This window comes from Mytilus trossulus, chromosome 9 (genome assembly GCF_036588685.1).
Source record: "Mytilus trossulus isolate FHL-02 chromosome 9, PNRI_Mtr1.1.1.hap1, whole genome shotgun sequence".
NCBI classification, from domain to species: Eukaryota; Metazoa; Mollusca; class Bivalvia; order Mytilida; family Mytilidae; genus Mytilus; species Mytilus trossulus.
The window spans coordinates 24,622,047-24,638,648 of NC_086381.1; the positions used below are offsets into that span (position 1 = coordinate 24,622,047).

The following is a 16,602-nucleotide window of genomic DNA, read 5'->3' on the forward strand; positions in this document are numbered from 1 at the left end:
AATTCATTGTATGATGACAGTACACCTCAGCGATAGCAAACTCAAGTTGAACATACCGCATTTCTGCGTTTATAGCGTTTCCCCACCGAAATGACGCTGTTTGTAGCCCTAAAGCTCAGAAAAAGAAACCATAGAGATGAGAAATTTTGGTATAATTGATAATTAGACAACTATCTACCTGAAACCTTATGGCGTATATGTGACTGTACGATTTTCAACAAACACCCGTACCATATGGTAAATTATCAAAAGACCGAAATTGCAGAATGTATAACAATTAAGCAGGCTGATTTATGTTTTAACGTAAACATGTCATTTTATAAAAAGTCGATATCTGTTACATGCCTGAAATCAACATACACTAAAGGTCCGATCTGTTACACATATGAAGTCAACATACGCACCAAAAAAAAAAAGACCCAGGATGTTACACAAATGAAGTCAACATACTCCCCAAAAGGCCCGATCCCGATCTGTTACACGCCAGAAGTACATGCAAAAGGCCCGATATGTTAAACGCATGAAGTAAACATACGCCCAAGATTCCTGATCTGTTATACACCTGCAGTAAACATACGCCAAAGAGGCCCGATCTGTTACACACATGATGTCACATTATGCCGAAAAGGCCCGATCTGTTTCACAACTGATGTTAGCATAAGCCCAACATACCCAATACCCTACACACATAAAGTCAACATACACCCCAACATTTCCAATCTGTTACACACATGAAGTAAAAATACTCCCAAAAGACCCTATCTGGTTCACACCAGTGTCAACATACACACAAAAAGCCCAATATCTTACACACCTGAAGTCAGAATTCTCGCAAAAGGTCCGATCTGTTTCACACCAGTGTCAACACACGCAAAAGGCCCAATCTCTTACACACCTGAAGTCAAAATACGCCCAAAGGCCCGATCTGTTTCACACCTTAGGTCAATATACATCAACATGTCCAATCTCTTACACACATAAAGTCAACATACACCAATATGTCCAATCTTTTACACACCTGAAGTCGACATACACACCAAATGTCCAATCTTTTACTCACCTGAAGTCGACATACACACAAATTGACCAATCTTTTACATACACGAAGTCGACATACACACAAAATGTCCAATCTCTTACACACCTGAAATCAACATACTCTCAAAAGGTCAGCTATGTATCATACCTGAAATCAACGTATACTCAAACGTCACGATCTGTTTCACACTGAAGTTAACGTACATCAAAATGTCAGATGTGTTACAAGGTGACCCAATCTAACATTTAGATCAGTGTATATTTACATAAGAGATGACTTTTATAATCATTTACAGACCAGTTATCACTCGGTCATCATATCACATCTTTATCTATTGAAATAACTATCGAAATATCTATTGAAATATGTAGTCATAGGTTGATAATAAACATAATTTAAAACGTGCAAAGATTTGTGTTCAATGGATAGATTCTGCAACGGGAAACCTCTTTGGGTAATCAATATAATTTTAAACAATCCTTTAAATTAAACACCATTTTGAATGATCTTTGTTCATGTTAAATAGTATATAACAATCAATAATATCACAAACATATTATAGTTGCACACCTAATGTTACATGCTCTCTGGTATACACATAGTTGTTAATGTCTGTGTCATTTTGACAATCATACCACATCTTCTTTTTTATATGTTTGAGTTTATATTTTAACTTCATATTCAGAAGTTTGCAGGAACACATTGAAAGCAATCCTCAAAATTATTTAAACTGTTCAAATATGTCAATTGTGTGCATGAAATTCACTTGAATGTACTCAGAATTGTCTGATATAAAATTTCAATGCAACCAATTTTTAAACCCTGTACAATTATCTATAATATTAAATTTTTGTTATGACTGTCTATTGCATAATAATATTACATTGTTTACGCAAACCTTTGAGTTATAACGTAATCATTTGTTTTATCTTAATTTGTATTAAGTTTCAAAGGAAGCAGCTGTTATTTATGAAGGAGTCTGCATAATATTATAATTTATCACCATTTGTACTTAACATAAAATAAAATTAAAAACTCAACGCTGCTAAGATCAATTTGTCTATTTGACAGTTTTACAAGTGTATGATATTATTTCTGCTCTTATCTCATAATTCAAATTTTCAAAATTTAGGCCTTTCAATAAAGATATGCGTTAAGTACCATATCTATTTTCTTGTTACATTACGTAATTTTCTGATACAAAACAATTCGTAATTTGTGTATCATTGGACTTCACTTCAAGTAATCCCTTATTCCTATGCATATTTATTAGTAATGATTTGACCTTGTATTCGTGTTTAATCCCAACCGGAATTTAATGACAGAATTATATACAAAACTTGATGAATAATTAAAATCAAAATGTTTGCGTCATTTCGCAAATACTTGCGTCATAACGCAAACCGCAAAGATAGGAAAAAAACATTTATGAAAAAAACAAATTTGTGGCGCTAATACTCTTCCGTAGTTTGGTCCATTTCACCAACCTCTTTCCCGACAAAAGTTCTATGTCGCCGTCCGATGGTTAATTGAAGATCTTTTTAAAAAGCGAGGCATCTCTGAGAAAAAACACGCCGGTTCCTGCATTGAGAAGGACATCGCGCGAATCAGAAAATAGCATTCCAACAGTACATCCAGACAGATTCTTCAATACAATATGTTTGACATGTATCACTTAGTTTTAATCTCAAGTGGAATTATACCGTTTTGTTCTAGTCAGAAACGAACGTCGAGATGCCCAACAATCATCTAAGTTTGATATATAGGATTGTCGTGCTTGTGTAACAATAAATGAAAGGTAAATAAATCATCGAGGATTCGTTTTTTTAGGATTTCGGACTTAAATTATTACAATTTCTATTCCAAAAACTTATTATACTTTTTATATTTTCATTTTGGAATGCATCATTTTAATTGAGAGACACATACCGGATGGTGTGGAAAAGTAATTGTCATATTCCAATAAAGTACAATATATATGACAACGTTACAGAACTATCTAAGAAAAACACAGACAACACGTAACTAAGGTCGTGAATTCCTTTGTTCAAATTACAATTGTAATTTAATGTTTAAGAAAGTTTTATATGGTTATAAAAACATTGATGGTGCACATATTTTTAATATCATATACTATATGCTTTTGCACTTCAAAAAACGTTTTAAAGAACGTTAAATTCATAAAAAAACCCAACCCAATATATGCCATTTCTTACATTTAAGTTTGTCTTTGTGCTGTTTATAAGTAGAACTAGCAGGAGTTTTTTTTGTATAAATATAACAAATTACAACTGCGGCACTTCTTGTACACACAAATGGCGACCAAAACACCCACTTGATTCTAAGATTTCTTATTTTTTTTAATACAAATAAATGTTGAAATAAATTGAGTTTCTGTAGTAATCACTTAGTGTACAGTAGTTGAAGTCGTTAACAAAGTGTTAGTTTTTATCAAATACTTTAACACTCGTTACAATGTTATATTTATTTATTTTCCTAATTCAAGGGAAACTATAAAGTATGTTTTCTCTTCCCATCTGAAACAACCTTTTTCTCAAGAAATTAGGAATCAGACTTTTTTATATATAGATACAGTCTCAGTCAAAAAGTCTTGAAAAACATGTTTTCAGGAACCTTTAATACAATTGCAAATGATTATAACAGTGTAAGACAATGTTATTTGTAGGATTCAAATTTGACATGGGATGGTGATTGGCCAGAATTCACGGAATGTTTTCAGGACACCATTCTGGTGTGGATTGCATCAGGGTGGTTATGGACCACCGCACCTTTTTACGTTATCTATTTAGCAAAACTTTCCTCTACAAGATGTCAGTGGACATTAAAGACATACACAAAACTGGTAAGATAATTGATTAAATTGAGAACGGAAATGAGGAATGTGTCAAAGAAACAACGACCGACCAAAGAGCAGAAAAGACTGTTTTATCAAGTCAAATGTTTTGGATAAGGTACTTTACAATAAAAATGTGGTCATCCCAACTTGAAACTTGGTACGTCATATATGTTTAGCATGATGATACATACTTTGAATGGTCTTACACTATTCATTTTTGGGTTCCTTTAATTATAGATTGCTGTTCGGTGTGAGCCAATGATCTGTGTTGGAAACAGTACTTTCAGCTACAATGGTTTACTTTTACAAATTGTGACTTGAATGGAGAGTTGTCTCATTGTCACTCATACCACATCTTCTTTAATATATTGTTGTGTGGCCTTACGCGGTGTTTACCTCTTTGGTCGGATTGTCGTTTCTTTGACACATTCCCCATTCCCCATTTCAATTCTCAATTCATTCATTGTAATGTGAACTTTTTGATTATACAACCAAGGTATGCAAATAGTGTAACAAGAATATGTGTACATAGGACACTATAACCTGCTCACAATACCAAGTTTCGATGTTCAGCGAATCACAAATTCTAGGGCAAAACCTTATTTGGGGCATTTATTGTACAAAGGTTCACACCATACTAGTAAAAAGCAACTGTAAAATAACTGCTTGAATTAAAAAAGCACATTACCTTGCGAAAGTAATGATTTTGAATTATCCCATTTCCATATATGTTGCACATTTGTTTGTTCATTGAACGATTAAATCAGCGTCAAAAGTGTAATTTTGTTAAACCTTTATAGTAGTTTAAGCGTTTTTAAATTTCGTTAATTGTCAACGAACCATTAACATTCCTTATCAAAACCCACAGATCCCCTTGAATGCCAAAGATGAAATTAAGTATTTTGTGCGAGCGACTATAAATCTTGTGCGCACAATTTGTAATCGTGTGCGCATAATTTTTAATCTTGTCTGCACAACTTTTTTTTAAACTTGTGCGCAAAACTTGAAATCTTTTAAGGTTCAATGGCTCTAGACTGAGTTATATTTAAAAAAACAATGTTTGGTTAGGTAAAACCGGATACTAGTATAATAACAATATTTAAAGTCGTGCGCACATGATTTAAAGTTGTGTGTACACAAGTTTAATAGTTGTGCGCTCAAGATTTAAAGTTGTGAGCACAGGATTTTAAGTCATGCACTTCAGGAGCTGCGTAAAACCAGTTGCTGAATACCGAAACGTCATCTTGCTGCTGAAATGAAACATTCTCCCTTTTTCCCTATTGGAGAATTTTACTCTCGAATCTGGATCCACTACTACGATTTACGAAATACATGTTATATCTGCAAGCGATCAAAACATCATTCACAGTCTTTGACTCATACATATTTTATTGTATAATCGAACAATAAAGCAATAACTGACAGAATATCTTATTCCATATCATTCAAAGACTAATTGCTCAGCAGATATTAATTTTTCTAATAGATTATCAACTAAAGATTAAATAATATTTCTCACCATACTTTTTTTTATTGCTGGTTTATATTTTAATTTTTGAAAGCGTGTGAGTTAACAGTTAATTGAAGTTGCTGTACAAGTATTGCTTTTCGTCATTTTTTTAATACTGAATGTTCTAGCAAAATGAAAATGTATGCTTTCAAAAAGCATATTTTTGTTTCTATTTCAGAATAATTTTACCTAGCAAAGATTTAGCAAATATCTTCATATAGACACATGTTTATACCAGTTTTTATCTGACAAGCAAACTTTCCTTTTCAGGTGCTTACAGTTTTGTTACTAGCATTAAAATCAATGGATGTCGTCTTCGCTGTGAGTAAACTAACAAACGATTGGATGAAAGCTTCAGTATTTGCACCAATCCTCGAAGGAATTACTCTCGTAAGTTTATACTTTATAAAATCTTTTTAGAGTTACCAGCTTACTGTTCAATGTCAATACCCATCTACTTATAATTTCCTTATTATCCACAAAATTTCATGAAAACAACTGTTGCAGTAGTATATTGACGCTAATTAGTGCAAACCGGGGACATACCGGTAGTCTACATAGAATGTCCTTATTATCTACAAAATTTCATGAAGTTCTGTTAAGTGGTTTCAGAGGATTTGCGCTCACAAGAACAGTACTGACACATTGTAGTAGTATATTGAGTCCAATAAAGTGAAAGGGCATAACTCCTAGAAAAAAAAGTATCACAATTTTCTGTCGATATGCCCATAACCATTCATTGTATGTCCTTATTTTCTACAAAGTTTCGTGAAATTCTGTTTTGTAGTTTCATAGAAGTTAAAGTAGTATATTGAGGGCAATAAGTGCAAAGGGGCAAAACTCATAGAAAACAAATTGAATCATAATTTCCTGTCGATGTGCCCATCTACATTTATCTACAAAGTTGATAAGAGGAGGATTAACAGACTGACAGTCGGACGGAGGGCGGACCTACAGCCGGGTCAAAAACCTTTTACCTGACAAAATAACTTGCATGTGGTATAATTAAAGGGAAGAATACCGACACAAAGTGGCAACAAACAAATGCTGAAATGTTTTTTTTTTTGCATTTGCAGATTTTGATAATGATTTTCATAGCGATGGAAAGACAAAAAGGTTTGGTTACATCCGGGATACTATTTATTTACTGGACTCTTAGTTTACTATCAAGTATCATTCCATGTTACTCAAAGATTATCAAAAAGGTAATATTCAATTATACTGGTGAGATAATCTAAAATTTAGTTTTTGATGCTATTGTCCATAAAGACTACCAAATGTAACTACTAAACAAAAAGTATATCTTAATTTTATTGAAGATTTATACCATTTATAGGCATCAGAATATCAGCTGGAAGACGCGGTAAAATATCCATTTAATATTTCTTCAATTTGTCCAATTCGAAACGACATCTGTCGAATTACTTGTGAATATGCTATGCTGGTAACTGGAATGAAAGATTTTACATGCTTAGCGCAACTGTGTTTAGGGATACATGTTACTGTTCTTCAATGTGAGAAAGGTCTTTCTCGTTTTTTTTTTTTTTAGCATATAGGAAAGAAGCCTTGAACAGAAATCACAGTTTCGAACAGGACTGTGAGCCAACCCGTGCGATCAATGTTTATATATCATCTGTCATATGTGAGGATTTTCGGTACGGCTAGGCTAATTGGGCTATACACGATACAAATTTCTAGATCATGGACGATTCGAATCTCAGCCTTTTAAAGGTATAAGTTTGCACAGATTTGAGTACATAGTACTTAAAAATGAGGGTCTTCGTGGACGAGCAGATACTGCAGTTTATTCTACAGGCGGAATGGGGTTCAACTTATAAGTTTCAAAGTTCTGGAAAAAATGGGGACAGAAAAGTTTCGGTCCTTAGCATACCTTATCCACTGAAGACTATCGTGTCTATCGGCGAAAAGCGTATGATATTTTCTAGATGACTAATGTTTTTGTGTCGTTTGGTTGCCGTCTCATTGGTGTATATTTCCAAATGTATTTCAAAATATGCATCTCTATATGTTCATTTTCATTTTAGGTAGAAATGTTAGTTTTTTCTATTCATATAAAAAAAAGATATATATAAGTCATAAATGTTTTTATTTAATTCTTTCAGGAATATGAAACAAAACTGTTCGAATTTGTTATTTTCTATTTATCCTTTACTTTTACCGTCATTCAATGGATTTTGAATAGCATAGCAGAAAACCATCTGCCACAAACGGTAAGACAGATAACATTAGGTATGATACATTATTGTCATTGTGTTGTGTTTATATTTCAAAACCTTTACCTTTATACTTGCTGGAAATCACCTAGAGCTAAAATACATAGATATGAAGAAGAAAATGAGATAAACCCCCTCCCCCAAAAAGAAAACGATAAGAATCGCCAAAAATATACATAAAACGCTAATACAAAAATTAACGATATCTTTATTACAGGGCAACCCCTATTCCTAAAAGGACTAAAACATACGAATTCAACAAAAAGAACAAAACACATACAAATAAGACTAAAACATATTGTGTCGAAAGTTTATTTTTAAAACTATAAAATGAAATACTGCATTTGAACTTCGTAACATTTGTTTTATAGGACTTGAACCCAGAACAGAATTCTTCCTTTCTTTCGAGAATAACATTTAGCTGGATGACTAGGTATAAACATTATTATAACGTGTTTTTATATACCATTGGAAATTTATTATCAAATTACAGTGCAACCTTTTTCAATGTTGTAGTTCTCTTTACCAGATGGTCTACACTAAGTAATTGCGAAAGATTGGCATCTGCATCTGTGTTGTTTAGCCACATAACACCCTTGATTGGTGGCGTTCATTTTTGTCATTTTTAAGGACTCCCCCCTTTTTGAATTTGCCTTTGAGTTACGTTTGTAATGTAGTCTTCTTTACATATTGAAATTTTGCTTGATTTTTGCGTTTGATAATTTTATGTATTTCTATAGCTCATGTCCATCACTGTTCAACTCTACGAAAAAATCACCCGAAAGGCAGACAAAATATAAAGAATCTATTTATTTCATGAAAATAAATGTTGTATGTAACATGGGAAAAGAATTTCAAATATTCTTTAATTTTTTCTTTAGATTGATGATGCAAGGATACAAGAAACCTTTAACAGAAGATTCTGTGTTCGGTTTAAAACAAAGAGATACGAGTCAAGAAGCCTACAGTAGATTTTATAACAATTGGGTCACAGAATGTGCTTCATCAAAGTAAGTATAATATGCCTAATGAAATTTAAATATAACTATGTTAAGGTCTCGACCATTATTGTTTTGGTAACAATATAATTAGAATCAAATCTCCGCATTCGCGATCGCACATTTTATTATGCTTGGTCGCTGCTTAGAAGCCGACAAAAAAAAAACCCGCGAGTATATGGAGAATTGAATTTTGACAAGATTTTAACGGGTTAAAAAAATCAGTCAATCTTATATTTTCATTGTGAATTTCATATAGGTTGATGAGTAAAACACATTTAAAAAAACCCGTGTTTCAATTAAAGTAATTCGTCTAAAATAGTTTAAAACTTGTATTATGATAAATCAGAGATTAAAGATTGAAAATGATGACAATGAGTACTAAACAAAACTATACTAATAAATATCTAAAATATATTTCAGACATGAATATGAAACAGCAAATCACCAGTACCATTTACAAGAAGCAGAGAGTGAGACCTCGTACTTATTTGTAAAGTCTCACAAAAACATAAAATCTCAGCAGCACGTGAACAAACCATCCCTGATTAAGGTTCTCTGTAGAACGTTTGCTGTACAATTATTTATTGCCAATATCTGGAAGATTGTTTATGATGTAACACTGTTTATCTCGCCATTTCTTTTAAAGTAGGTAATAATTCTTAGTGTTTTTCATGTTTAATCGTACGGCACCATTTTTTATTTTGCTTTACATAAAAAAAAAAGAAATCGAAGAACGTAATAGTAAACTTACGGGCTGTGTAATCACTTTTTATTCTTACGAAACGAAATTAGAACAAAATAAATGTTTATTAAAAAATAGTACAGTACTCAGTCTTTCAACCGGAATACCCTTTATAATTCATCAACTAGTAAACACTATAAGTAAAAGGTTTTGAGCGTATATTATATTATGTTTCAATTATATTCATTATAGAAATAACAACAGGATCTCCACGCGAAGCATATTTCTCTTTTCATTCACAATGGTCTTATTTCATTCACATGGCATCCAAAATAAAAATACGACGAGTAAACTTCTAAAAAATAATAAATTTTTCATAAAGTTTGAAAGATTTCTAAAATTTGTGAACATAAAAGAAGGAAGAAGAATCATTTGTTTTTTCAACAACTATTATCTGTTTTAGAATGTTAATTGACTATACTGCAGCATCTAAGGATCCAGAAATATCAAACTTTACCCAGATGTGGAAAGGGTACTCTTTAGTGGCGGCATTCTTTGTTACAATTCTGATCCAGTCATTAATGTTTCATCAGCAGTCTTTCTGGAGTATGACTTTGGGAATGAGAGTCAAATCAGCTTTGATGTCAGCTGTTTATCAAAAAGTAAGTGCTTGATAGTTAATATATACTCAATATACGGTATGGGTTTTTCTCATTGTTGAAGGTCGTAGGAGAACTATAGTTGCTTATATCTTCACTCAAGTTATAGTGGTATTACTGTCAAGTACACCACATCTACATATTTTCATATTAGTCTAATTGCTTTTTGTTTAACTATATCATATTTAAAAATGTTCAATGTATTTATTCATGAGACAGATTTTTTTATTTCTCAATTCAAACAAGCACTGAATTATATTTCATCTTATTCAGGCACTAAGAATGACGAGCGAGGCTAGACAGAACTCTACTGTCGGAGAGATAGTCAACCTAATGTCTATTGATGCACAAAACATACAGGACTTTATAAGTTATTTTTGGGTGTTATGGTCATCTCCACTACAAAGTTGTTTTAGTCTTTATTTCTTGTATGATACTATGGGTCATTCCATGTGGTCAGGGATTGGTGTTTTACTTATACTTATTCCATTAAATGGTTTCGTTATATCTAAAATTCATAAGCTACAGGCACAACAGATGAGGCAAAAAGATGAGAGGATAAAATTACTTAGTGAAGTTTTAAATGGAATAAAGGTATGTATGTATTTCTTTGTTAAGTCATTTCAATAAGGGGGTATATATGATGAAATAGAGGTAATTTTACTTGCTAATATTTCTGTCTGACAAAATGTTTACGTATTTGTTTTTTGTTTAGCGAAATATTTTGTACTACAAATGTATTTAGATGTGTTTGTCATACAATCATTCAAGAATTGGCTAATAGAATAACTGAAAAATGTGTCAACAACAAAGGGCTTATTTAGTAACATTTGAAAATTAATCTTCCATCTCTATCAAACTACGGTTATTGCACTCTGCAATAGTATGCGTAATGATATGAGCAGTTATAATTTATTCCTGTAAACATGAATATTAGAGACCAAATTCTATAAAATGAACCGTAGAAAAAGCTTTAAAAAGTTGACCTTTTGATATGTGGCGTAACTAGCTGCAATATTCACGACAGTTACTTCATTATCGATTATAAGAATGTTCCATTTATATAATATCTGTTGCAGCCAGAACATTGGCTACTAAGCAGACGATACATCAACCAGCAGCCGAAGCAATCTAGTGTTTATAGTTAAACGTAAAATGTCGACTTCATTTCGCATTATACATAAACGTCGCATCATATAGATTGCAGTGAGTGTTATATACTTTAAACGCATATTCCGATTTCAGTGAGAATAACATATAAATATATTATTCCGATTCATATGAGCACGACATGTAAAAACGTAAGATACCGAATGCAGAAACAAGTTAAGAAACAAATTATACCAGTTCAGTACGCATATAACATATGAACACAACATGTCGCTTTCAGTAAGCGTCACATATCTACATGTACTATGTTACATGTGCATTTGTAATAGTATATGTAGATTTCTGTGCGCATGCCACAATTTTCAGGAATCGTTTTGATAATTTTCATCAAACAAATTTAAATTTCAGATTTTAAAAATGTATGCATGGGAAATGGCATTCAAAGATAAAGTGTTAATAATTAGGAACATGGAACTAAAGATACTTTTTAAAGCTGCTATTTATAGAATAGTTATTATTTTTTCAAGAGCTGTAGCACCATATTTTGTAAGTAACATAATTGTTTAAAAATATGTACACTTTTTAGTTATCATAACAAAAAATAAATAAAAAGATTGTATTTCTTGTTATATATGGTTCCCAAATTGAAAAGTAATTCGACTTTTTGAACATTAAGTACACTTTTTTTCTAACATACATTTTACATCGTAGGATCTAGATGGAGGATGGCTGGGATCCTTCATTTTTGTATACTTTAATTCTATAGTTCATTTTCCCTTCTCTATATACGTTATACTTTTTGCTCATTTTTTTCTATTCTTTATAGTTAAGCAACTCATTATTCTCTATTCTTTATTGTTTTAGTGCATTATTCTCTTTTATTTATATTTATTTTGCACATTCTAACTTTCTGGTTAAATCGTCGATATTTTGTACAGGTATCACTGGCAACATTTGCTACCTACATATTTATGTCATCTGATCATTACTTAGATGCCAAGAAAGCCTTTGTCGCCATTTCTCTATTCAACATATTGAGAGTTGCTATAAGTTTTGCTCCGATGGCAGTCAATAAAACTATCAAGGTAAGAGCTAGTTCAATGCATTTGTTTGCCTCTCTTATTGGTATAATTCCAAGTAGATGTGGTGTATGAAGTAAAACAACAAAAATACTGAACTCCAAGGGAAATTCCTAAGGGTAAGTTCCCAATCAAATGGCAAAATAAAAAGCTCAAACACATCAAATGAACGGATATAAACTGTAATAAACCTGACTTAGTACAATACTGAACTCCGTGGAAAATTCAAAACGGAAAGTTCGTAATCAAATGGCAAAATAAATAGCTCAAACACATCAAACGAATAGATATGAACTGTCATATACCTGACTTCGTACAGACATTTTCTTTATTTGAAAATGGTGGATTGGACCTGGTTTTATAGCTAGCTAAACCTCTCACTTGACAGTCAAATTCTATAATATTGACAACGATGTGTGAACAAAACAAACAGACATCATAGGTATAAAATTTGGTTACAGCAGTCAACATTGTTTTATAATCTTAATAACTATAAAAGCAATTAAGTATGTAACAACGAAGTACAATATGGTATAAAGACAAAGCACATTAGCAAAAATGAAAGGCAGTAATTTATGTCAATGAGACCAACATTCATTAACAACATCCATACATGATGTTTAGTTTAATCTTGCCCAAGTCTAAAAAAATCCACTGATGTAATTTAAAAAAAAAGCAAATTCCATTTATTTGATAGTCTAATACCTTAAACAGCTGATTAAAGTTGAGTTGTTAATTAGTTGAATACTGAATTTTTCAAAATAAAATACAAAATGGATATCTTAAGTACGTACAAGATATTGTTTATCCTTCTAAACAACATGAATGATACTATCTCCGAATATTTTCCGTAAATCCAATAATACCCTTCCAAAGCAATAAAAATATGTTTCATCTCATATGGTTGAATCAGTCATTTATGTTACAGGCGAGTGTTTCTTTCCACCGATTGAATAAATATCTGAACAGCAAAGACCTCAATCCAACTAATGTTGTGCACAATACACCAAAAGGTACAAATAAAATGGTTTTCTCTATAGCTTTGAACTTTTAAATGCATTTAACTCTCTTTCATAAAAATTAAAGCCTGCTCTCGACCAATTTCTGTTATGAATCAATTCCATTCTCAATTTTATGACTGTAGATTTTGATTTTCAAATTGTTTTGTCTTTGATTTAAAGTTGTCTTAATCAGTATATAATACAATTATAGTCAGCCTTCTTTTAGTTTATATTCAACGAATTTGCATTGTTTTAACTATGGATAATTCAAAAGTAACGATCTGTCTTATTTATACAATTTATTTTTATTTAGATGATGCAATTGTAATTGAAGATGGAACCTTTTCCTGGGATCCAGATGGCGGGAAATGCTTCAGAAAGTATGCTTGAAGTCGTATATTTGTATATTTGTCTATGCTTTTATTTGTTAGGTATTCCAAGAATTAACATCTACAAACTAAAGCTTTCTTGAACATTAACTTCAATTAAAAACTCTAGTGATATCAAATCTTCAAGAAGTTGAAGTCGTGCGTTGGCATATATATGTTTTACCTATCAAAGTGGAAAGTTTTGGGGAAAACAATTATCGCCATTGCTATCGAACGGAATTCTCCAGGCACATCCGTAGGAAGGAGACTATGGGTGATATGTTTCTTTTTAGAAAACGATTTGGTATATAATAATAATTTAAACAAATAAAAATAAGAACAGTCACACCTACTATATAGTGATTTTATTTCCTGTTCAATATAACAAAGATAGGAGCAGAAGGTGTTGTTAGGTAAAACAAAACTTTCCTCGTAATCTATAGCTAGTTGCCCCATGTGTGGAAAATCGGTAGATTTCATGAAATTGTTTCACAAATTCGACTTGGTTTAACTCTATGACATTGGTGTATGTAGCATTTTGGAAGGTATTCTCTAAGGGGTAATTGTTGTGGGAATCTGAGTGGTGCCGCACTTAGCCAGTTTTTTTTTTTATAGCATTGCTTAAACGGTTATAGACTTTGCCACCTTAATTTGTTGAAGAGCTACTTTTCAATCGTTTTACCAATTTTCATGCAGATAATGGCATCAGTGTAATTTAAGTTATTTGTATTAACATATTTTTTTCAGCATCAACATTACTATACCCGAGAAAAAGTTAGTTGCTGTAGTTGGTCATGTAGGGTGTGGAAAATCAAGCTTGCTGTCTTCAATATTGGGAGATATGACTAAAGTCAAGGGCAGTGTGAGAGTAAAGGTGAATATATCATAACCTACGCTCTTCCGTTCTCAATTGATCATTTATGACATAAACACAAGTATTATTAACATCTGCAGATCTGTGGTAAACGTTTTGAAATGTAGAGTAATTAAATTATCTGAAATGAAACTGTTAGTATGATGATATAGGACCAATGAAACATGTACAATTATTAAGAAGAACCAAACAAATAAGGAAAAGAAAACTGACAGTATGAAAAGAAAAAAACACGTTAACTGTAACATTCAGTAATACAATTTAGCTGAAACATTGCAATTCATGGTATAAAAACAGTGAGAACGATAATAGGCAAATCCATACGTGGTCAACTGTGCCCATAGGAGTAATTTATATATTCAAAATTTAGGTAAAAAGGAAAACAAATACTAAAGACCTAAGGACATTTCTCTTTTGCCTTATTTTACATTTTCCTGAGATCTAAATAAAATATGACTTTCAAATACGACAGGGTAAAATCAGTTATGTGCCCCAGCAAGCATGGATACAGAATGCGAGTGTGGTAGATAATATTTTATTTGGTTGTGAAATGGATCCAAAGAAATATAATGACGTAGTTGATGCGTGTGCCCTGCGAACAGATTTAGATATATTACCAGCGTCTGATCGTACAGAGTTAGGAGAAAAGGTAATTTCTGGTCTATACACATTCAGTTTTCCTATTAATTGAATTGTATTGTTAATACCATCCGCGACAGATGTACCAGAGTCTAGATTGTGTTGTTTTGTGGGGTCGAGAGCGGTTGATGTCTTTCATTTCTGTATTCACTTATATTTTACTTTTCAACTATTTTTTATATTTTTTAAGTCATCATCCCCTATTTTTTATATTTCAGCACCCCATTTTTTATTTCCATTTGTTCTCTATTCCTTATATTTATCCCGTTTTTTCTGTAATATTTACCTATAACTCTTTATTCTGTAAACTTCATCCAAACCCTCACATAAACTATTCGATACGAATTTTTATAAAAAAATTGATATGATAACAAACTATATCAATCTCATATTATTGATGAAAACGATATTGTCTTTTTCAGTATATTACACTTATCTATAAATTCGGTAACAGCTGCATTAATAATTACCTTTATCATGTTATATTATCAAATAAACAACGATAATAAAGTCCTCTAACAATTTTAATTGATTATGAGGGTGATCATATCTAACCTTATATATTGTCTGTCAAGAACAATCTGTTATGTTCCAGTATTTTAGATTTGATAAAAATCTAAACAGAGCTCATTTATACCAAGTTGTTTATTATAGCGGCATGTGTTTTATAATATTAATCAATTACATCAAATAGTGTTCGTAACGACATGTTTTAACAACAATAGGCAACTTTAAATATTTGTACAAATATAATGAATAATTTTTTACGTTAGTTTAACAAGAAATTAAGTTGGATTTTTCATTTAAAAAATGTTTTTATTTTATCTTATTAAATGCATTAAAAAATATGTTTACAATGCTGAGCTCTTAAAAATGTTTTTTTTTTTTTTTTTTTTTTTTTTTTTTATCTTTGACAATAATTATGGGATATATGTTGATGAGACGGCAACCCAACGTCACAAATGACAAACACGACTTTTATTCTTGTATGACTAATAAAAATAACTGTAATTAGTTCAAATTGGAGTTTGTTTTGTACTAGGATTCAATTGTTAACTTTATTATATACGTGAAACCTTATCTTCGTTTCCAAATGTAACTTTGTTTATAAGTGTTTCAAGAACACTTTAATCTCTATTTTTCTTTTACGCTAGGGTATTAATTTAAGTGGAGGCCAGAAACAGAGAATTAGTTTAGCCCGAGCTGTATACCATGACACGGACATCTATCTCCTCGATGACCCTCTTAGTTCAGTAGATTCTAATGTTGGTAAACATATCTTTGAGAAAGTTATTGGTAACACCGGACTATTATCGGATAAGGTAATGTAGTCTAGGTTGTAACTATTAGGAATTAATATGAAGCCTAGCTTATTAAACTTGCACGTCTCATTAACTAGCTATAAGGCTGACCGTATGGGTACATTGAAGTTTTTGTGTGTGTGTGTGTGTAAACCTTCAATACTACTGCTTATTTCGTTGTGGTCAGTTTAAAAGAACAGAGGAGCCCGGAGTGAACTACAGACATTGTATATAACAGAAGCAGATTC

At 31.7% G+C, this 16,602-nt stretch overlaps 1 protein-coding gene across 1 annotated transcript in view; it reads left to right on the forward strand.

Annotated features, from left to right (window-relative positions):
* The first annotated feature begins 1,404 nt into the window (after nucleotides 1-1,404).
* Nucleotides 1,405-16,602, forward strand: part of LOC134685364 (multidrug resistance-associated protein 1-like) — a 36,498-nt gene continuing 21,300 nt past the window's right edge. The window contains exons 1-17 of the mRNA XM_063545065.1: nucleotides 1,405-1,493; nucleotides 3,726-3,902; nucleotides 5,677-5,796; nucleotides 6,483-6,611; nucleotides 7,530-7,637; nucleotides 8,012-8,073; nucleotides 8,522-8,650; nucleotides 9,062-9,286; nucleotides 9,787-9,985; nucleotides 10,256-10,576; nucleotides 11,501-11,638; nucleotides 12,031-12,177; nucleotides 13,100-13,184; nucleotides 13,486-13,552; nucleotides 14,288-14,414; nucleotides 14,887-15,063; nucleotides 16,208-16,375. Of these exons, the coding sequence (XP_063401135.1) occupies nucleotides 1,461-1,493; nucleotides 3,726-3,902; nucleotides 5,677-5,796; nucleotides 6,483-6,611; nucleotides 7,530-7,637; nucleotides 8,012-8,073; nucleotides 8,522-8,650; nucleotides 9,062-9,286; nucleotides 9,787-9,985; nucleotides 10,256-10,576; nucleotides 11,501-11,638; nucleotides 12,031-12,177; nucleotides 13,100-13,184; nucleotides 13,486-13,552; nucleotides 14,288-14,414; nucleotides 14,887-15,063; nucleotides 16,208-16,375 (2,412 nt within the window). The 5' untranslated portion in view covers nucleotides 1,405-1,460. The remainder of the gene's footprint in view (nucleotides 1,494-3,725; nucleotides 3,903-5,676; nucleotides 5,797-6,482; nucleotides 6,612-7,529; nucleotides 7,638-8,011; nucleotides 8,074-8,521; nucleotides 8,651-9,061; nucleotides 9,287-9,786; nucleotides 9,986-10,255; nucleotides 10,577-11,500; nucleotides 11,639-12,030; nucleotides 12,178-13,099; nucleotides 13,185-13,485; nucleotides 13,553-14,287; nucleotides 14,415-14,886; nucleotides 15,064-16,207; nucleotides 16,376-16,602) is intronic.